Here is a 21,764-nt window from a genome sequence, read left to right on the forward strand (position 1 = left end):
AGTCTTCCTTAATCTCTCTCACAGCACATGACAGTTAATTGCGCTTTGAGCTTAGAGCGTAGATAATGGCTTTCAGATGCAGTGTTTGAAGCCAGTGTTTCACACACAGAACTGATTAACATGATGATGCTCTCATGTAGCGTTTCTACCCAATGGGTGGCCTTTAAAATAAAATATTATCTATCTCATTTTGAAAAAACACAACACACAACCACTAATTAACATCAACAGCGTTTAGTGCCCTTTAAAGAAATCCGTTGCTGTTTTATTCGTTTATATTCAATAGTTAATGATACATTGCTTTTCCAGGTCTCCTGAGCTGGAAAGGGGATGTGATGAACCACGTTTATTGGTGCCTCTATCTCTAGAATTTCCCCCCGGGGGTAGCAGCCTGTTCTGGGGTCCCGCCTCACTGAAACACCTCATTAACTGGAGTCAGCCAAGCGGTGGACTGACCTTATTAAGGGAGGGGGGGGGTTGTATTGGAAGAGCACTTACAGGATATTATTAAGCCCTAGAAATAGATTGTCAATGAGTGGCATGGAGGATACGGGAATTGAACCAGCAACAGTCTGGTGGCCAGATACCTGCCCTGGATTAGCCCTGTTAGCAATAAGTAAGGGCTTAAGTCAGATCAGTTCATCTGATCAAAGCGACTTACAGGGAATTTGAGGCACATGAAGGAAGTCTAGTGGTCAGGGACTTGGACTCCCATGCCATGGGTTCTGGGTTTGATCCCCAATGTCCGCGGTCTACCTGTAGGCCTCCTAGAGCAAGACGTCTAACTCTACCTGCTCCTTAAAAAAATAAACTGAAAACTAATCATAAAACAAACTAAGAACAAGAACGAAACAAAGTCAGAAAACTCTGATGGCAAAACAGCTCAGAACAGAGAGCCAGCTTCAGTGGTCAAGGATGACTGTGACGGATCGGCTCTTCAAAGAAAAAATGCAATTTCCGGACAGCTACTTATATTGGTGAATGGGTTTGTGACTGAAGGACATGTGCGGGCAGGAGGAATGTCGACAGGAAGGAAGCCCAGATGTGTGGGCTCCAGGCAGTGGGTGTGCGGCAGTCACACAGCTAATCAGTTAAGGCATCCTCACGTATTCCTGGAAGTTGAGCGCCCGTTCGCCAGGACTAAAAACACAGAATCTCTCAAAAAACCTCCCTGTCTCCATGCTTAGATGTTTCCTGGGGAACACAAATAACTCACCTGATTTTTTTAAGGTTTTATTAATACACTTTTACCTACAAAGCATTATCTGTGCAATAGAGCGATGCAAATACTGGTCTCTTGTTCATGAACTTCATTATGTACAAAATGTAATTAGGAGGACAGTATAACCACCGCTGTGGTTGGAGTGGAATAATCTGGGTTCAAACCCTGTTGTGCGCAACTTCTAAAGCATATCCTTGATCAAGATGCATTAACCGGTCCCCTACCTACTCCCTGTTGACAAGTATCTACGTAACAACAAGCTCTGCAACCGGCTTTGGAAAAGAGCATCTGCTAAATTACTTAAAGGTTAATACTGATACTCAGAACAGATATTGATTATGATAAGCAGATAAGCACACCTTCCTATAATAGGTCAGGCAGCACGTGAAGGTCTCTCTCTCTCTCTCTCTCTCTCTCTCTCTCTCTCTCTCTCTCTCTCTCTCTCTCTCTCTCTCTCTGCAAATGGGGTTGTGGGAGACTCATAAGCTGTTCTAAAAGGCAATAAGTGATGTTTGATTTTTGATAATAAAACAATTATTTTAAAGGTTTGAAAGGTCCCATAAAGGTGTCACAACAGACTGCTTCATGATTGATAAAGGCTAGCAACAATCACTTAAATGCATAAAAGTTCCCAGAAATTCATAGGGTTGAAACAATGTGTTGGGGAAGCAGATTAACAAACATAAGAGAGACTTGGGGTCGTAGGATTTCATTCAGAAAAATTGGGGCGCCGGCCCTTTAAAGGTTAGGGAACCACTCCATGGATGCTCCACCAGAACCCGGCTTGGACCAGAAGGTGGAAGGGAGAGGATCCACTCAGAACCAGCTGCTCCATCACCCCCCCCCCCCCCCCCCCCCTGACCTCCATCATCACCACTGACTTCTGAAGCAGCTACTAGTTCCTTCACACATCGAGCTACAAGTTCCTCAACACCACCACTAGAGGGCGTATGGAGCTCTGTGTTCAAGGAGGAGGAAGAGGGGGGAGGATGTGCTGAACTCAAGCCCAGGAGGAGCTGCCGTGATCGGGCGTCGCCGGAGAACACTGAACCCCAGTAGCCGACAGATCCAGGTACTCCTTGAGAGACAGAGAACCACAGGTGTTGATGCATGAGCCTGCTACCTCTAAACAAACGTATGGGAAAAAGTGTTAAATGGTCCGATTTTTTGCATAATTATCTGCTTGAGATGCTTAACTGTCAAAAGCAGTCGATCAATATTGGGGGAAAAAGACAAAGCGACGGACGCCCTCAAGTCACCTTGTTGGTGATCTGGGACAGTGTGTGGTCCAGGTCCAGAACCAGCTGGTGGAAGGTGGGTCTCTGGGATGGACCAGAACGCCAGCAGGCTGTCATCAGACCATACCTAGTAACACATAACCCCATTCTATAGTGTGACACAACAACGGCTACTACTCTGACTGCAGTTCAAACACCATGTTAATGTGACCCTGTGGTGCACTGGTTAGAAGCAAACATAACTTTAATTTAAGGTTGTGTAGTGTATGTTAATGTGCGTGTGCATACATGTGTGAATATGTGTGTACACTCTTGCATGTTTGTGTGGATGTGTGAGGGTCCTGTGTAGGTGTACTTGCATATATGTGTGCACTAGTGTGTGTGTGTGTGTGTGTGTGTGTGTGTGTGTGTGTGTGTGTGTGTGTGTGTGTGTGTGTGCGTGCGTGCGTGACTGAATGTGTGTGTGTGTGTTTGTGTGTGTGTGTGTGTGTGTGTGTGTGTGTGTGTGTGCGCGCGTGCGTGTGTGTGTGTAGGTGTGTGTGCGTGCGTGCGTGCGTGCGTGTGTGTGTGTGTGTAGGTGTCTGTGCGTGTGTCTGTGCGTGCGTGCGTGCGTGCGTGCGTGCGTGCGTGCGTGCGTGTGTGTGTGTAGGTGTGTGTGCGCGCGTGCGTGTGTGTGTGTAGGTGTGTGTGCGTGCGTGCGTGCGTGTGTGTGTGTGTGTGTAGGTGTCTGTGCGTGTGTCTGTGCGTGCGTGCGTGCGTGCGTGCGTGCGTGCGTGCGTGCGTGCGTGCGTGCGTGCGTGCGTGCGTGCGTGCGTGTGTGTGTGTGTGTGTGTATGTGTGCGTGCGTGCGTGCGTGCGTGTGTGTGTGCGCTCACAGCTCCGCGGTGCAGGAGGAGGGTCTCTCCATGCGGTGGCCCTCCCTCAGCAGCTTGAAGAGCTCCTCCACGGGGACCCCCGGGTAGGGGGAGCCCCCCAGGGTGAACATCTCCCACAGCAGCACCCCGAAGGACCAGCTGACAAGCACCCACATCCCCCCAAAATATTACACGGATACTCAGCAGAAAGTATTGATAAATATAATATAAATAATATAATAATATATTAATAATATATAATTACAAAAATAGATTAATCACGACAATATTCACATTCATGTTGAAATATGATTCAACAATTTAATAAAAAAATTAAAAATTAAGATATTGATGAGTATGTCAAGAAAATAAGATTATAGATATTCAACAGATAAGAAATGTAAGAAAATATGATGATGCATATTAATGTGTGTGTATATGTGTTGAAGCCATAGACTCACACGTCACTCTGGTGTGTGTTTATACGGTCAAACAGTAACATTGTGTGTGTGTTGACGAATCACACGTCCTTCTGGTGTGTGTACAGTATATACGGTCAAACAGTAACATTGTGCATGTGTTGAAGACTCACACGTCACTCTGGTGTGTGTATATACGGTCAAACAGTAACATTGTGTATGTGTTAAAGACTCACACGTCACTCTGGTGTGTGTATATACTGTCAAACAGTAACATTGTGTATGTGTTAAAGACTCACACGTCACTCTGGTGTGTGTATATACTGTCAAACAGTAACATTGTGTGTGTGTTGACGAATCACACGTCCTTCTGGTGTGTGTACAGTATATACGGTCAAACAGTAACATTGTGCATGTGTTGAAGACTCACACGTCACTCTGGTGTGTGTATATACGGTCAAACAGTAACATTGTGTATGTGTTAAAGACTCACACGTCACTCTGGTGTGTGTATATACTGTCAAACAGTAACATTGTGTGTGTGTTAAAGACTCACACGTCACTCTGGTGTGTGTATACACGGTACAACAGTAACATTGTGTATGTGTTGAAGACTCACACGTCACTCTGGTGTGTGTATATACTGTCAAACAGTAACATTGTGTGTGTGTTGAAGACTCACACGTCACTCTGGTGTGTGTATATACGGTACAACAGTAACATTGTGTGTGTGTTGAAGACTCACACGTCACTCTGGTGTGTGTATACACGGTCAAACAGAGCCTCTGGCGCCATCCACTTCACAGGCAATCGTCCCTGTATAAACACAGCAAAATATTGTAGTGATTATATACACGGTAAAATATAAGTTAAATAGAACATAATATACAGTAAAATATAATATACATGGTCAAATAATTGATACAAATATTCTATTCTTATTACTTCAAAGAACCACACAGTGAAGTAATACACAGCGGATGAGGCAGGTAGGTATTAAAGTTAGACCTAAGATATTGGGGTTCGAACCCAGAACCTTTGGGCAGGGGAGTGCTACACCCTGACCACCGGAAGACCCCCGCCCCCATTGCTGAACCTACGTTGGTGGTCTTCTTGTAGTAGTCGATGTGGTGCACGTCTCTAGCCAGGCCGAAGTCAGCGATCTTCATCACCTCGTCTTCTGTGACCAGCACGTTGCGTGCCGCCAGGTCTCTGTGAATACACTGAAGAAGAGGAAGGACTCATTTTTGTATCATATCATTCTGTGTTTTTGGTCATACTAATTATGTGCAACAGAGCAATGCAAATACCGATCTCTTGTTCATGAAATACTTTATATACAAAATGTAACAAGGAGACTATAGCACATTTACATTGAGAGAATTCAGCGGACGCTATTATCCAAAGGGACTTACAATAAGTACATTTGTCAGAAGAAAAGTAAACAATATATTGCTGGCGGTACAGTAAAGATATTCATAGCGACAAGTGCGAAACATTTACAATTGATAGTTTAATAGTTAGTTTAATAGTACGAGATTATTACTGGTCCTACTTCATATGGCGGAGAAGGGCATCAACACTCTAACAATGTAAACACGCCGGGGTATGAAAGACACCTTGGACGTTCACCATAAACCTTTTCATTTCTTCAATTGCCCCTACCCTCGACTGCTGGGTCACTGCTGTGACCGACCCCCATATCCCATCAGGATCAATAAACCGTTCCAAGGGAAAAGTTAACAGGAAAACCACTGGGAACGTCAGGGTTCAGGTCAGTCGTGGCTCACCTTCTTGGAGGCCAGGTAGGCCATGCCCCGGGCCACCTGGTAGGCCCCGGAGACCAGCTCCGAGACCCCCACCCCGCCCAGGGCCACCTTCCAGGGCCCGCTGCAGTACTCCTGGCCCTCGGGCCGGCGGGAGCGCAGGTAGTCCCGGAGGTTCCCCCGGGACGCGTACTCCACCACCACGTACAGAGGACCTGGACGAAGGGAGAGGACACCAACCACGTCAACCCCTCACAGTCTACAGCAGAGTGTACAGAGGACCTGGACGGGGGAGAGGACACCACCACCACGTCAAGCCGTCACAGTCTACGTGTGTGTGTGTGTGTGTGTGTGTGTGTGTGTGTGTGTGTGTGTGTGTGTGTGTGTGTGTGTGTGTGTGTGTGTGTGTGTGTGTGTGTGTGTGTGTGTGTGTGTGTGTGTGTGTGTGTGTGTGTGTGTGTGTGTGTGTGTGGGTGTGTGTGTGTGTGCGCGCGTGTGTGTGTGAAGATAAGGGCTGTCATGTGAAGGCTGCACCAGACCAGGCCGGATGATGAGTCCTAACAACAGGGCTATCTGTGATCGGCTGGTCTGGTCTGTTTATTGGCCGCTAACGGAGGAATACTTCAGCAGAGTGTACTGAGGCTAGAATACAGCGTGGTCATATACAGAGGACCTGGGCGCCAGCGGAAGAGGACACCACCACGTCAACCCATCACAGTCCACAGCAGAGTGTACAGAGTCTCGAATGTCAAATACAGCGTGGCTCTCTGTTGCCTCTGTCGTCGTATTCTGCACAATGACAATGAAGTTGACTCGGAGTCTGAATCTGAACATACAGAGGACCTGGGAGCCAGCAGCAGAGGACACCACCGGGTCAAGTCATCACCGTCTACAGCAGAGTTTACAGAGAGTGAACCCCTTCACTCCCCCGCGGAGGGAGGGAGGGGGGGGGGGGGGTGTGTGCAGCTACTCTCACCCTCCTGGGTGCAGGCTCCCAGCAAGTTGATGATGTTCTTGTGTCTGCCGATCATCTTCATCATCTCCATCTCGGAGGCCAGGTCACACAGGTCCCTCTCTGTCCCGTCCGCTGAGCATCCACCAGAGACACTCAGATATTATGTTCATACAGACACACTGTGCTGGTATTATGGTTTAATCGACAAGGGTAGAAGTAGAGACCTTTGAGCATCTTCACCGCCACCTTGGTGACGCGTGTGGGACGGCTCTTCTCCAGGCCCACCACCTCCGCCAGCACCACCTGCCCAAAGCAGCCCTCGCCAAGGCCTTTACCCAGGGTCAGCCTGGTGGAGGAGGGGGAGGAAGAGGAGGAGGAGGAGGAGGAGGAGGGGGAGGAGGAGGGGGAGGAGGAGGAGGAAGAGGAGGAGTAGGAGGAGGGGGAGGAGGAGGAGGAAGAGGAGGAGTAGGAGGAGGGGGAGGAAGAGGAGGAGGGGGAGGAGGAGGAGTAGGAGGAGGAAGAGGAGGAGTAGGAGGAGGGGGAGGAAGAGGAGGAGGGGGAGGAGGAGGAGGAGTAGGAGGAGGGGGAGGGGGAGGAGTAGGAGGAGGAGGGGGAGGAGGAGGAGGAGTAGGAGGAGGGGGAGGGGGAGGAGTAGGAGGAGGAGGGGGAGGAGGGGTAGGAAGAGGAGGAGGAGGAGGGGGAGGAAGAGGAGGAGTAGGAGGGGGAGGAAGAGGAGGAGGAGGGGGAGGACGACGAGTTGGGGGAGGACGAGGAGGAGGAGAAGGAATGGGAGGAGGGGGAGGTGGACGAGTTGGGGGAGGAGGAGGAGAAAACAGGTCAGAATCCACAGTAATTGTTACATATTCATAACCTAAGGAGGATATAGAGAGTGGAAGCTGAGCTGCTTCAGAGTCAGTGAGGCAACATTGAGTGTTGACACCACTGATCACCACCTACAGACTAGCTTTCTAACGACATGTTACAACACATATCCAACGGACTTCCTGCCCAGAAATTGAAACCAGCAGGGCAGCGGGGGAAAACATTACCCTGGTTTATACCAGACGGATGTTTTGCCAGGGTTTCCATCCACCCCGGGCATCTCATCCGGATGGATGACTCAAAACATGGAGTGGGAGTAGGAAGTGACTTCTCCGCCTCTGCATCTCTCAAAATAGCAGAGGAGGAAGGGACTTTTATTTTCCTAATTACATTTTTTTTCTAAGATGGGTTTCCAACCCTGCATTTGTCAAAATACTGCTTTTACTTTCTATACCTGTTTATGTTTTTTGCCTCACCACTCTGGGAATTTCCTTGTGAATGGTGGGTCTTTTACCTTGTGTATACTTCCCACCTCTTTCCAGCCTGGTGTCTACACAGTACGGGCAGCCGTGCTGTGGTGCATACCTGTCTCGATGGAGCTCCCAAGCCGAGTCGTAGGAGAACTGGGGCTCCGACCCCTTGTTCAGGTAGGGGAGAGACGGGACGGTCCCGAGAGAGCGATGGGTCAGACCGAGCTGGGAGGAAGTCGAGTCCAGGGACACCTGAAGGCATGGACACAGAGAGGGGGACGACACAGCCACCTGAGCAACCTCGACCTCAACGGACTGTGTGTACTCCTGTGTGTTGTTTTTAATAAGGTGTGTGACTTTATGTCAAGGTGTGTGTTCATAAATGAAATAAAAAGACAAAAAAGAATAAAAGAATACAAATAAAAAAAGGAAAAACATATTTATAAGCTACAAAAAAATGATATATATTAATATATGATTTACATATACACACAATATAACATAATATATACATCTATACATAATATGGTAAAATAAATATAGGTATTTTTTATTTTAAGTTACTCCTATATAAGATGTGTTGTTTCAGCCAATGGGCTTCCCTCCAGGCTGTGATGCGAATGTGTTGTCATTGGTTGCCAGGGGTCCCCTGATTACCTGTTTGGCCAGGTGCAGACTCTTGTCCAAGCCCAGGAACGCCGGGTGAATGTCGGCAACCGCCTTCTTCCTCGGAGCGCAGTACAAGTGGCAGACGGTTGCTATGGCCGCCAGGGTGACGATGACGAAGAAGGCGGAGCAATAGAGGATGATGTCCAATGAGGACAGGGGAATAGAGGGGGAGGGGGCGGGATCTGTGAGGAGGATGAGAACACAGTAATGTCACATACATATAGAAATGTATAGGTGACAGCTATACAGTATTGCGGCGTAAAGCAAGTTTAAATTAGGATGTATGTACAATATACACATTGGTATAATAGAGGAGTATACATTAATACTAATATGGTCACGTCCAGGCAGTGGTCAAAGCAGAGTTGCGTGTCTCTCTCTCTCTGCGTGGCGAGGCGTTACGTACGGGCAGCGACGGCCAGCCAGGCGGAGTGGCTGGCGGCCCCGGCCATACAGGTGTAGGGGCCCGCGTCGTCCTCACTCACGTTCCTCAGCAGCAGCACCTCGGCGTCCCCCACCAGCGAGCCCGTCTGCGGAACGCAACCCCCCCCCCAAGCACAGCGACAGTTGAGTCCAGTCGTCATTGTCTGCAGTTGCAGCAGAATAGTTTAAAATGTACTTTTTGTTATGAGGGGCTGGGAGAGTAAGGCCCAATCCCATTTCTACCCCTTACCCCTTACCCTTACCCCTCCCCCTTGTTTTGAAGGGGGAAGGGGAAGGGGTAGAAATGGGATTATCCCACTTCTACCCCTTACCCCTTCAAAACAAGGGGAAGGGGTAAGGGGAAGGGGTAAGGGGTAGAAGTGGGATAATCCCATTTCTACCCCTTACCCCTTCCCCTTACCCCTTCCCCTTCCCCCTTCAAAACAAGGGGGAGGGGTAAGGGGAAGGGGTAAGGGATAGAAATGGGATTGGGCCTAAATCTGTCTGATAAAACACGATTCAAGATGTGATTGCAGATATTATCCATGTTTACTCTATTGAACTTATCCAAGGGTACGATGCGATACACTTTATAAATTCCTATTCAGAGCAACCAAATAGTTGATATTATAAAACATGACTCAAAATATTTACACAATAGGATTTTCTGCATTGCTATTGCCTACTCTAGCAGTAACTAGAGTCACTAGAGTATGTTACTGCATTACTTTAGTCTACTCTAGTGGTAACTAGTACCTAGAGTATGTTACTGCATTGCTACAGTCTACTCTAGTGGTAACTAGTACTTAGAGTATGTTACTGCGTTACTATTGTCTAGTCAAGCGGTAACTTGGCACTCGAGTATATTACTGCATTAATATAGTCTACTCTAGCAGTAACTAGAGTCATTAGAGTATGTCACTGCATTACTTTAGTCTACTCTAATGGTAACTAGTACCTTGAGTATGTTACTGCATTACTATTCTACTCTTGTGGTACCTATTGTCACTAAAGTTTGTTACTGTGTACTATAGTGTACTCTAGCCGTACCCAGAGCCCTTAGAGCACGAGGTTCACACACCTTCAGCACGCGGACATAAGGGATGCCCTCCAGGCCCTCCGTGCTGCCGGTCCCGGCGATGTGTTTGAACCACAGGACGTCTGGGCGGGGGTTCCCGGACACCCTGCAGATAAACCTCACGTCGCTACCGACGACCGCCGTCTGATTGGACGGGAGAACCGCCAATGGCATGGGAAGGATTGCATTTGGTGCTAGGGAAACAATTATTATAAAAGAACGACAAATAATTAACGTGTGAAATAATGAATGTGTGAGCAAGAAAGAATCAACAAATAAATGTATTATAAATATATAATATTAAGGAAATAAAAAATATATTGAATTAAGGAATGATTAAAAGAGAACTGAGACAAATATAAACAAATAAATAAGAAAATAAAAGTTTGAAAAGAAATGAAAGCACAAACATAGGGTGGATGAGGAAAAACGTGTGTGTGTGTGTGTGTGTGTGTGCGTGTGAGTGCATGTGTGCGAGTGCACCTGTGCGATGGTGAAGTTCATACCGATTATGTCCAGCACGTAGGTGTGGTTCAGACTGCCGTACTCGTTCTTCACCACACAGGTGTAGCTGCCTCCGTCGGACGGACCCACAGACTCCAGGGTCAGCGACCACGACTCCTCCAACACCTGAGAGGTTCACGGGAGAGGAGCGAGCATGAGAAGGTTTCTGGTTTGAATCCCCCTTTCACTCAATCTGTGACAATTTCCTGTGTACACAAGCTGCTCTTCATGGTTTTTAAAAACATATGTGTAGAAAATGCATGTGAACCGAAATAAAAAGCATTTGCTTCGTATAGTCTCACCTTAAATCCTGCAGCTCTTTGGTCTCGAGCCAGGTCCTGCCCATCCCGGTACCAGTGCATTGTGGGTCTGGGGTTCCCCGTGGCCCGACACCTGAACCGGGCGGTGCCGTTGGCAGGGACGGTGCTGTGGCGCTTCTGCATCTTCCTGAGCCACTGTGGGGCCCCGGCTACTGCAGGGGACAGGGGACCAGGGGGGGTTACAACATGCAACCTCCAGTCCAGGACAATCCACTCTGAACCCCTATTCCCTTCAACGGAGTCACCACAATGAAGAGTGACAATATGTAGAATATAACATGATATGAAGCTATTTAAATAGAAAGTATATACAAAACATTTATTATGTTTAGTTATTTTTTGTAGTGGTTCAAGGTTTGGAAATTAGGCGATTTTCTTTGATGAATTAGTCACTATAAATCTCATCTTACGTGCAGTATTTTCAATGCTGGTTGATATCTCATTGGATGGCATGGATTCCTCTGAGGAAGACTCATCTATGTCTTCATCCTTATCTTCAGATGATGTCACACTGTCAGCTAAAAGACAAAGGTAGGGACTCACACACACACACCTAGAAAATGTCTTTGTGTTTTTGAGTGTGTTTGTGTGTGTGTGTGTGTGTGTGTGTGTGTGTGTGTGTGTGTGTGTGTGTGTGTGTGTGTGTGTGTGTGTGTGTGCACACAATGAAACAGAATACCTTTATATATATATAATATATATATATATGTATATATAAATCATTTATTTCGAGCGATCTGAAAGAAAACATTCAGAACGCTCAAAATACAAAAAAAATCGACCAATCAGATCGCTCTAAATAAATTGTTTTTTTTTACCAGTGAGATTGCTCGAAAAAGGGAGTTTCCAGACAATTAAAATGAGTGCAAATCCCGTGTCACTGACTAGTGTCACTCTAATGTTCTTACCAGTTCAGACCTCAGACTTTACTAGAGGTACCGCCAATCAGGCACAAGGGCCCAACCACAGACCAACACACACATTACATGTTACTTTTAGGCCTTTTGCAGGCGCCTTTCTGCAAACAGACTAAACAATTGAGGCTGAAAACAGTTCACACACACACACACACACACACACACACACACACACACACACACACACACACACACACACACACACACACACACACACTTACTTGCTTCTTCTTCAGGGGAGACTGGCCTGGATTGAATCCCGGAGGAGAGGAGCATGAGGAGGACTAGCAGTAACCATGGCAACGGCAGATGGGAACAGAGGAGAGACATTCTGGAACGCCAGGACTATTCTTCTGGGACCACGTCTCTAGTACATCATGGGTCACTCCAGCACTGCCACACTTTACCTCAGCTGTGATCTATTTATGAACAAAGAACAGATTTTTGATTCCTAGAATTCTATTGAAACAACAACTAGAGGAAACTAGAGGAAGGCTTGCACCTCAACATTTGTTTTGTTTTTGATACTTATTTGACACACACACATGCACTTGCGCGCACGCACACACGCGCACACACACACACACACACACACACACACGCACACACACACACACACACACACACACACACACACACACACACACACACACACACACACACACACACACACACACACACACACACACAAATGTATTATTCTCTACAAAGTAAATGACCAAACAGGTTCACACTTTGAAAGTAGTTGGCCCAATTAAGGCTAGTTCTCATTTTCTTATAATCGGTATATTCCAGACAGTATAGTCCAGCCCTTAAAAGTATACTGCCACCGTCACCTACACTCCAGATTCAGCAGCAGGTTGGAGAACCTCTCTAACACATAACGGTAATTTGGGGCTTTGGCTGAGGTTGAGGCGTCCAGGAATGTGCGTGTTGCAAGACACTATTTTCGAGGAATACAAGCACTCTATGCAAACCAAGGGTAGCTGGAGGAAAGCTATCTGCGCCACTGTGAACAGATGTAGATACGCTCTATGGGCCAGCCAGTTCTAAACAGAAAGTATGACTGAGGTCGAGGCTATGTCCGAGGAGGAGGAGAGGGGGAGATCAGATAAATAAAAAAATGAATAAGCACGACTCGGGTGACTTGTTATTGGTGTTATCCGAGTGCATCACGAAGCGAAGAAGAACAAGCACATGTTAGAAAGGCAAAGACTCCGATAAGAGCAAATAAAGAAGTTAATAATAATATGGTAAAACTTGAGATTTACCTGTGGTTCTAAAAATTAAAAGTAGGCTATGTTTGACGAGGTAGGCTATACCTAAATGCAAAAGCGGGTAGGGCCACCAAACACACAACTCCAAAATATAAAGGTGACGCAAATCCTTACCGTGACAACGTGTGATAAAAGCAATGCAGGTCAAACCTTAATCAAAACACCTTAATCGATGGATTGCTGGCAGAAGTTACATGGAAGAAGAAGTTAGCCACGATCCAATCACAACTTTTCAATAATACCGAATCGGGCGCATCTGCGTGACTTTACGAATGCAAACTTTACTAATATCTCAGAAATTTTAAATTTAAAGTGGAAACAATAAAATGTTAGCGCTAAATCGTGGTTGTACTGAAATGTTCACTAGGACACATTGTCTCTCAGTAAGCCTATAATTTCGAGTGCTGGTCCTCAGTGGCACGCCCTGATGGGAGTTCCCTCCTCCAAGCTGCCCACTCCCCTCATGAATATGATCACCCTGCTGATTCTATTAAGTTATCGATCAGGTGATGTAAGCGATGTAGGTGGGTCGTGGGTGTTGGCTTATAGGGTAATAAGAAAGACATGGATGTAACTAAAGACAATCACGACAACTGTCTTCTTATCCCCCCTGCAGAATCACAGAATACTATTCTCATTAGAATAGCCTAATAGGTCTTGCATCCGCAGAAACCTATGACATACACACAGCTGTAGGCATACCTGTAAGCATTTTACACACAAACACACACACACACGCGCACACACACACACACACACACACACACACACACACACACACACACACACACACACACACACACACACACACACACACACACACACACACACACACACACACACACACACACCTTCAGTTGATGTCTTGCTGGCCTTCTCAACGAGAAAGAGAGAAGAGGAAGAAGAAGAAGAAGAGAGATGAAGAAGAAGAAGAAGAAGAAGAAGAAGAAGAAGAAGAAGAAGAAGAAGAAGAAGAAGAAGAGAGATGATGAAGAAGAAGAAGAAGAGAGATGATGATGAAGAAGAAGAGAGATGAAGAAGAAGAAGAAGAAGAAGAAGAAGAAGAAGAAGAAGAAGAAGAAGAAGAAGAAGAAGAAGAAGAAGAAGAAGAAGAAGAAGAAGAAGAAGAAGAAGAAAAAGAAAAAGAAGAAGAAGAAGAAGAAGAAGAAGAAGAAGAAGAAGAAGAAGAAGAAGAAGAAGAAGAAGAAGAAGAAGAAGAAGAAGAAGAGAGCAGGAGAGAGAAGTGACAACGTGAAGAAGACAGCAGAAGAAAACGGCTTTCAGCTCAAAACCACATCTGAGAACAAGTCATCCAGGGTTCTAAACTGGTGCCTTTACACCAGATGCTGCAGGACCCGGCAAGCCAAAACCACAACTACCCCAGACCCAGCCCAGGACTAACCACACAGCCGGTCCAGTCCGGACCCACCCAAACACACAAATCAGAGCTCTGGGTGGACGAGGCAGAGCCTGGCCTACATACACCAGACCCGTAAAGGCTGCCATCACGCTCTGCCAAAGTAAACCTGGAGAAGAGCCTCAGTTACAAGTAGTCCTGTGTGTGTTATGATTCATTAATCCTATTAGGAATGATTTATTATTAGGAAACATTATTATTATTAACATGAACAATATTATTAAAACATGAACACCGTTAGTGAATGATTACTGAACCAAAAGTAAGTAAAGTAACTATTATTACAGTATAATTTTTTATATTATTAATAATATTATCCAAAGTTGGACTTGCACATTTTTTCATTGACCATTGACAATCAAGCACACTGGTGCCTTTATGCACGTCATAGCTCTGGTCAACTAGGCAAAAGGTTTTTGTTGTTTGAACTGGTTTTAAACCCATTCTGTCAGTCTGCCGGTTAGGAGAGAGTAGGGAGAGGGAGGAGTGAGGGGACGTGTTTATTTCTTTTATTTTTTTCACATTTCAGACTGAAGCTTGAAATAGCAAGTCTTGCATATTGACAGATGGCCAATCTTGCAGCTGACGGATGGCTGTGGTTCGAAACCAATTACATTTAAATGAAAGCCTATCCCTTAAAGGTGCAGAGTGTAGGATTTAGTGCAAGCTAGCGCAGAGGTTGCAGAATGCAGAAGAATAGCAGGTATAGGTAAGCATTACTAAATGTTGTCATCATATAAGACGGCATTGAGTAGTCAAGTGCCAAGTGATGAGGTTCTTTGATGGATTTATAAATAGTTTTTCTTCAATGAGTTTGTGAATCCGCTCATAGCTTACAAGTAAGACGTTGTTCATGTGATGTGATGATGATTATAGATTTTCATGAATAATCATATTTTGCACCAAAAACATCTGTATACAAGCTTCTAGGACCATAGTTTTATCCACGCCCCTCCCCGACACTCCTGGTCGGTCAGGGTCGTAGAACACGCTGGAAGCACTCCTGGGCCATGGAAGTGCAAGGTGTCATTTTCACAAAATATGCAGCTCCAGGGAGCTTTGACGCTAATGACAGAATATAAAATGGAAGCTTTCTATGGGTATCTACTGTATCTGTGTAGCTATTTGGAAAGCTATGGGTAGTTACCCATGCCACTTTTGCCGAAAATATATTGAGAGCAATAGGCAGTGCGTGTAAAAGTGTGTGTGTGTCTAAATGTGTGTACGTGTGTGTGCATGCTTTTCTTTTCCTCGGGTCACACCTTCTTGTGATCCGAGTACCTGTTTATGTGAGATAATATCTAGTCCTAAATAATTTTACCGCATATACGTAAACTTTTTCTCTGACCCATTCTTGATCTCTTTCTCTCTCTCTCACTCACACACAGAATGAGGAGTTTTAGACCATGACACCGGAATGTGGAGTTGAACTGGGAGCAGCTTTATTTGGCAAGAAAAGAATGTCCCTCATTCAGCCCGGAAACCACAGCATGAACTGGCATGCGCACACAGACACACAGACACACAGACACATACACACACACACACACACACACACACACACACACACACACACACACACACACACACACACACACACACACACACACACACACACACACACACACACAAAAAATAAACATACAAAAAACGAATAGGTACATTACCGAGTTGCAAAGATACACTTTAAGTGTCATAACATGTCCTATGTGTTTAGGTCGATTTTTGCATCTGTATTTGTAACCCATTTGTCACATTCAAGGTTTCTACCAGAATGCCTAAATAGATTTGTGGAAACTAAAAACATAAAACTCTCCGGGGTCACTTACAGATAAAAAGGACAGGTTTTACGTTTCTAACTCTGCAGTTCCCGTATCGTCCAGTAAGCACACCTGTTATGATGTACACTTTACTCTCATCGGTTGCATTTCATCGTCATCATCGCAGCCAGTCGTCGTATATGTATTAGAGCTTTGAGCTTGAGTAAATCATCGCTTTTGAGGATGGAACCATAAACCAGTCATCGCTCGCCTCGAACTACCAACGACATCTAAACCATAAATTAAGCTGTTAGCCTCAACCACCTGTCAACAGCAGCTCTGCGGCGCCAGCGATGCAACAGAACTCGGCAATCAACTGAGACTATCCCAACAGAAGCCTATCATATGGGAAAGAACAGAGAACACTGGTCTGGGACATGAGCAGCAGAGCCGTGTTGAAAGTTTGGATGTCATTTCAAGAACATTGATATGTTCTCTCTTTAAATGACGGTCTGACTGTTGCCAAAGGATTCGGAGACGAGAATTAGACTTTAAGCACTCTCACAAAATGTTGTTACAATCAGAACCAGGCATCTGGGTTAAATCCATAATTGCCCCAACCTTGCTTATGTACTTTTTTTTGCCTTATACAAAATAACTTAATTCAAAACACATTCTATGAATGAAGTTCAATTATTTAGTCAAAAGCTACTGGTTTGACAATTTCAATTTACCCATTTACCATATTGTTTGACTGTGACACCAAAATTTCTAATCACTTGCTTTACTTTCTTGGTGGTAAAATGACCTTCTCACACAAACATAACATACGATATACACATTTGTAGTGTATCTAGAATTTTAACAATAACATGTTTTTATCATCATGTTGCTTACTGCTAACCAATTCTTACCATTAGGTCAATAGTTCATTCATTCCAAATGAACCTCTTTTCATCCATGCTGTTTTAGGCCTTTACTGATCTCAGCCTAGGGTACTTGTTCCTTTGGACTACATTTGTGTTCAAAAGGTGATCAATAACAATGTCTACAGAAAATGAGAAAATTATTTACCATGGTCCAATTATTTATTTCAGGACTTTTTTTTGTTGTGAACAAAATGTAAAAAACATAAATCATAAACACATATTGAAACAATGTTTACTAGTTTGTATTCACAATGCAAATCTGTAATGCAATGTAAACATTGGCAAAATATATAGGTTACATTCCACTTCCTCTTCCTTACATTCAGCCCTTAAAATACAATAGTCTCAAAAGTTTCAAATCCAGTGTGACCAAATATTGTGACATTTAAACAGATCAGCCGATCTATCTTGGTGGACGGACAAACCCAATGATGTCAAATAGTTTACATTTCGGAATGGATGTTTAATGGCTAATCAAACCTCACAGCTGGGGATGAAACAAGGGCAATTTCAACTGGCATTGCTCCCCAAGGGGACTCCCAAGTTCAGCGCACACTCTGGGACATGTGCAGGGGGGTAAGCATCTCCTCGAAGATGGCTCCCTTCACGTTGGAGCCTCTCAGGTTGGCCTCCTGAAGGTCACAACCCGACAGATCACAGTTCTGTGGGAAATAAAGTATTAGAATATTAAAAAAGGCTTCTCTTGTTGTGCTAGGAGGTCTCCGTGCACTATTGGCAGGCACAGATCTAAATGTTCCCCATTTGAAGCAAACAAAGACATTTGGTATACGGTTACAGGAAATTAGATGGCGTATCACAAAGAGGATGCACCTCATTAACACATTTGAACACACAGCGACTACAAAGTGCTGAACGGTAACAGGCCAAAACAAAAAGGCAAAAATCAAATACATGCAGGAAAAAGTATACTAGCTTGGTGTTTGTGTGAGGTCCGCGTGGTTCTGGTGGTAGAGCGGGTTAGCTTAACTGTATGGTTGCTAGTTCGAGTTCGATGCTCCTAGCTGAATGTCGAGGGGTCAATGAGCAAGACACCTACCCCTAACTTCTCCCGACAAGATGGCTGTCGCCTTGCATGGTTGATTCCGCCTTGCATGGTTGAAACCTCTGCTAAGTGCCATAAATGTAAATGTGTGTGTGTGTGGGGGGGTAGGGTTTTTAGTGTGTTCTATACCTCCAGGTCCGTGCCCGCTAGGGTAGCCCCCCTCAGGTTGCAGTTCTTCAGCTTGGCGTTCTTCAGCGTGGCGACCCTGAGGTTGATCCCCGTCATCTGGCTCCCCTCCATGTCCACACCTTTTAGATTAGCCCCTGGGATCACACACACACACACACACACACACACACACACACACACACACACACACACACACACACACACACACACACACACACACACACACACACACACACACACACACACACACCTACTTTTTGAGAACAAAGTATACTCAGTGTGTGTGACTGTGTGTGTGCGTGTGTGTATGTTTTTTTTGAGAGTGTGAGATAGTGTGTGTCATCACCTTCTAGGTTGGCTTTGATTCCAGCCGGGTCTTCAAAATTGCATCCTCTCAGCGACGCCCCCTCTGCATTCGAGCACAGCATCTTCACTCCCTGGAGGTTCGCCCCCTGGTGGAGAGCGCTTGGAATTACAACAACTAGACTAGAAATAATGAGAGTTTGTGAGGAGGGGAAGCTGATGTCCCATTTATCCACCATACTGTAAAGTAATTAATGAGCTTCTAAACCTAATGAACTACTCCAGGAATTGTCCGGATAGTCTGTTTGTGGGTGCGTAAAATATACACTGAATGTGAACTATTATAAACTGGAGATCCAGTATTATGTACTGGAAGGTTCCCAACCCACATCGAGAGAGGCGGATGAGAGGTCTGCCCGGTCCAGGTTAGCCCCACTGAGGTTAGCGTGCGCCAGGTTAGCTCCGCTCAGGTTAGCCATCTTGAAGTTGATGTAGCGTAGGTCTAGACGAGAAAGATCTGCACCGCTGAAATTCAGACCCTAAAAGCAGAAAATAAAACATTTGGACTAGAATGAAGTGGTAAGCACGAGTAGCGTGTACAACGTCAACCATATCCGAGACATAGGCCTTTTGACCACACACAATAGTGTGTGTGTGTGTGTGTGTGTGTGTGTGTGTGTGTGTGTGTGTGTGTGTGTGTGTGTGTGTGTGTGTGTGTGTGTGTGTGTGTGTGTGTGTGTGTGTGTGTGTGTGTGTGTGTGTGTATCTAACCTGACAGCGCAGCTCAGACTTTGTTGTGGTGGCTAATAGAAACCTTATGAACTCCTTCCGGGTCAAAGGTGAGTGGTCCTGGGGCGGCTGGGAAGCCTGTTGAGCAGAGAGAGAGAGAGAGAGAGAGAGAAACGATGTTATGAACCTACGCTAGCATGGAACCCAACTGGCTATACATTGAGCCAAGTTTAACAACGCATTGTTTTATACACTATCAATGCTTTCACACATGGTTTAATACTCTGAATACCTTAACATATGGTATTATACACTATGAATACCTTAACACATGGTATTATACACTGTGAATACCTTAACACATGCTAGTATACACTGTGAATACCTTAACACATGGTATTATACACTGTGAATACCTTAATTTGGGTCTCTAACTGTACGGCCACCTGTTCGATTCCAAAGAAACGAGCCTCCTCCAAAACACCTAAAGAGGGAGTAAAGTATTGTGATAAGATCTTATTTATGTTAATGGTGTGTGTGTGTGTGTGTGTGTGTGTGTGTGTGTGTGTGTTTAATATACCCAGTGGGTTGATGGCTTCGTTAAGGATGAGTTGTCCATGTCTCAAATAATTTAAAATGGGTTCAAAATATTCCGGACTGCGGTCTATTAGATACGCCCCTTGGCAATCCTGCTTGTTCATCCAAACACCTAAATAAATGAAGAAAGGGAGAGAAGTTGCATACCAATATAAAATATATAATCATCCATGGTAAAAAATTACATTGAAAGCACCTCATTATTTACAATTTAGCAGACACTATTTTCCCTCCCCCAATTATAAATGGCATCACCTTTGTCTCTGAACATGTGGGCCAACATGCTGTCGGGATCTTTGTTGACCAATGTACTCCTGGGAAAGAGGAAATGCGTTACCGTTGTTCAACGCAAAATCGAAATACATAATTAACAGTCCTTTGAAATTGATTGGATGCGATACCTTGTCGTGGTGAAGCACCGACCACCCACATTCAGCGTCAGCCAATCCGTGTGCGGCTGACATTTTTCAGGATCGCAAAGATCTTGCCCACCGTTTTCTACATTAAAAACAAAGACACGTTGAACTTTTTCCTACACCTGATGGCAACTGATCGATAAAGTCTTCAGAGTGTTTCATTATGCAAAAAACGACGTAAACCAAAATCACTCACCCACTAAACAGTCTCCATCCGACATGTAAAGCACATCATCATCTCTGAAGGGACATGCATTAAACAGCATATTATTTTAAATACCGGGGGAGACATCAAAAGGGAGATACGGAGGAGATGTGTTCGTTTATATCGTACCTAATTAAGGCTATATCGTCTATCAGCCCACCACTCCCGTTGTAAACGCCGGATGCTCTTATTCCCAGTTTCGTACTTGCCACAGACAACAAGTCCTCCAGAGACCCGCAGACGGCCACCACCTTGCAGAAGAGAAACAGCGCTCAGTGGCAGACATGACGCGCTCCAAAGCGGAACAGACAGGTAGCGGCACGCAGTGCCTAGTATGTTGAGGTTGTGTTTACTCCGGGGATTTGAATGGGCTTGAGTGATGAACAAAGAACCTGCAAATACATTCGCCTTTGTCCTCCCCCAGCTTACCTTTCCGTTCGACGACGTCCCTCTTATGAAGATAGTGACTCTTTTCATTGCAGTTACGTTAAAATAGTGCCATTTAAAATCGGTTGATTAGTTGGCCTCTCAATGTCTGTCATCGTTTTCCTTTTCCTGCAACCAGGGGACGCCGTAAAGAGCGTCACTGTGATGAGCCAATCAGCGAGACGACAGGGCGGGACTAAAGAACAGAAGTTGCTCTTCGGGTTTACTTTTCGCTGGCATGCTCATCTATTGCAATTTACACCAATGCCCATGATGACACATGCAGTAAGAATATCGCGCGTCATGTTTGCGAGAGCTTTATTCAAATAAATCCCTAGCTCATGGAAAGTGAAACTGCACAACTGTGGCATGAAACTACCTCCTAATTTAAATTTAAAAAGTGGCAGCAGCCAGCCAGACACAATCTTTCTAAAGGATATGATATTATAGCACCGTTTAAAATTATTTATATATTAGAAAATAATTCATTTTGGATTAAGAAATAGTTTTAGATTCATCAGAAACATCATAGTAAAATACCATTGTCAATAAAACCACAACAGTGAAGACTAAATATACTTAGTAAGAAAATACATTTTTGATTTGCTTTTAAAATATTTCCCTGTGAAATACAAAATACTTACAACACAATCAATCGCCAAGAATTAGTGTTTACCACATCCACATTGCAGTACACAGCCTCATTTTGGTTATAAAATGGGTTCATAAAATATTTCAAGTTTAATAGTCAATATTGAGTACATAGTATTTTATACTATGTGTTTCGAGTTTATAATTCTTCAAATAAAATTGCACTATGATGTTGATTATTCATCAATACTACTCATATTTAGGT

The 21,764-nt window shown here is 44.8% G+C and overlaps 2 protein-coding genes across 3 annotated transcripts; both read right to left on the reverse strand.

The window, feature by feature from the left end:
* Positions 1 to 1,204: 1,204 nt before the first annotated feature.
* On the reverse strand, positions 1,205 to 13,349 carry fgfr1b (fibroblast growth factor receptor 1b). 2 transcript variants are annotated; one of them, XM_060049663.1, is made up of 17 exons: positions 13,049 to 13,349; positions 11,879 to 12,076; positions 11,151 to 11,258; positions 10,723 to 10,892; positions 10,423 to 10,546; positions 9,920 to 10,110; positions 8,822 to 8,945; positions 8,404 to 8,597; positions 7,862 to 7,998; positions 6,679 to 6,800; positions 6,476 to 6,586; positions 5,524 to 5,714; positions 4,834 to 4,956; positions 4,479 to 4,549; positions 3,336 to 3,473; positions 2,482 to 2,587; positions 1,205 to 2,300 (listed from the first exon to the last, which is right to left on the reverse strand). In XM_060049663.1, exons 2-17 carry the CDS (start codon positions 11,985 to 11,987, stop codon positions 2,223 to 2,225), a joined length of 2,097 nt encoding a protein of 698 aa, XP_059905646.1. In that variant the 5' UTR covers positions 11,988 to 12,076; positions 13,049 to 13,349; the 3' UTR covers positions 1,205 to 2,222. The 2 variants fall into 2 exon arrangements, with proteins under 2 accessions (XP_059905646.1, XP_059905647.1); XM_060049664.1 differs by having other exon boundaries at positions 11,151 to 11,304.
* Positions 13,350 to 17,174: 3,825 nt separating this feature from the next.
* On the reverse strand, positions 17,175 to 21,090 carry kctd9b (potassium channel tetramerization domain containing 9b). The gene is made up of 12 exons (XM_060049666.1): positions 20,912 to 21,090; positions 20,612 to 20,733; positions 20,474 to 20,517; positions 20,263 to 20,359; positions 20,117 to 20,175; positions 19,845 to 19,973; positions 19,681 to 19,748; positions 19,307 to 19,402; positions 18,925 to 19,074; positions 18,579 to 18,684; positions 18,233 to 18,366; positions 17,175 to 17,702 (listed from the first exon to the last, which is right to left on the reverse strand). Exons 1-12 carry the CDS (start codon positions 20,957 to 20,959, stop codon positions 17,586 to 17,588), a joined length of 1,170 nt encoding a protein of 389 aa, XP_059905649.1. The 5' UTR covers positions 20,960 to 21,090; the 3' UTR covers positions 17,175 to 17,585.
* Between the last annotated feature and the right edge of the window lie 674 nt (positions 21,091 to 21,764).

This window comes from Gadus macrocephalus, chromosome 4, assembly GCF_031168955.1.
Source record: "Gadus macrocephalus chromosome 4, ASM3116895v1".
In the NCBI taxonomy this organism is placed as follows: domain Eukaryota; kingdom Metazoa; phylum Chordata; class Actinopteri; order Gadiformes; family Gadidae; genus Gadus; species Gadus macrocephalus.

Coding starts and splice junctions, on each gene's coding strand:
- kctd9b (XM_060049666.1), bottom strand. CDS start 20,959: ATGAAAAGAGTCACTATCTTCATAAGAGGGACGTCGTCGAACGGAAAG. Junction 20,360..20,473: donor GGATGGAGACTGTTTAGTGG/GTGAGTGATTTT, acceptor TTTTTAATGTAG/AAAACGGTGGGCAAGATCTT. Junction 19,075..19,306: donor AGTCTGAGCTGCGCTGTCAG/GTTAGATACACA, acceptor TTCTGCTTTTAG/GGTCTGAATTTCAGCGGTGC.
- fgfr1b (XM_060049663.1), bottom strand. CDS start 11,987: ATGTCTCTCCTCTGTTCCCATCTGCCGTTGCCATGGTTACTGCTAGTC. Junction 8,598..8,821: donor CTGGCTGGCCGTCGCTGCCC/GTACGTAACGCC, acceptor TCCTCCTCACAG/ATCCCGCCCCCTCCCCCTCT. Junction 3,474..4,478: donor TACACACACCAGAGTGACGT/GTGAGTCTTCAA, acceptor GGTGCTTGTCAG/CTGGTCCTTCGGGGTGCTGC.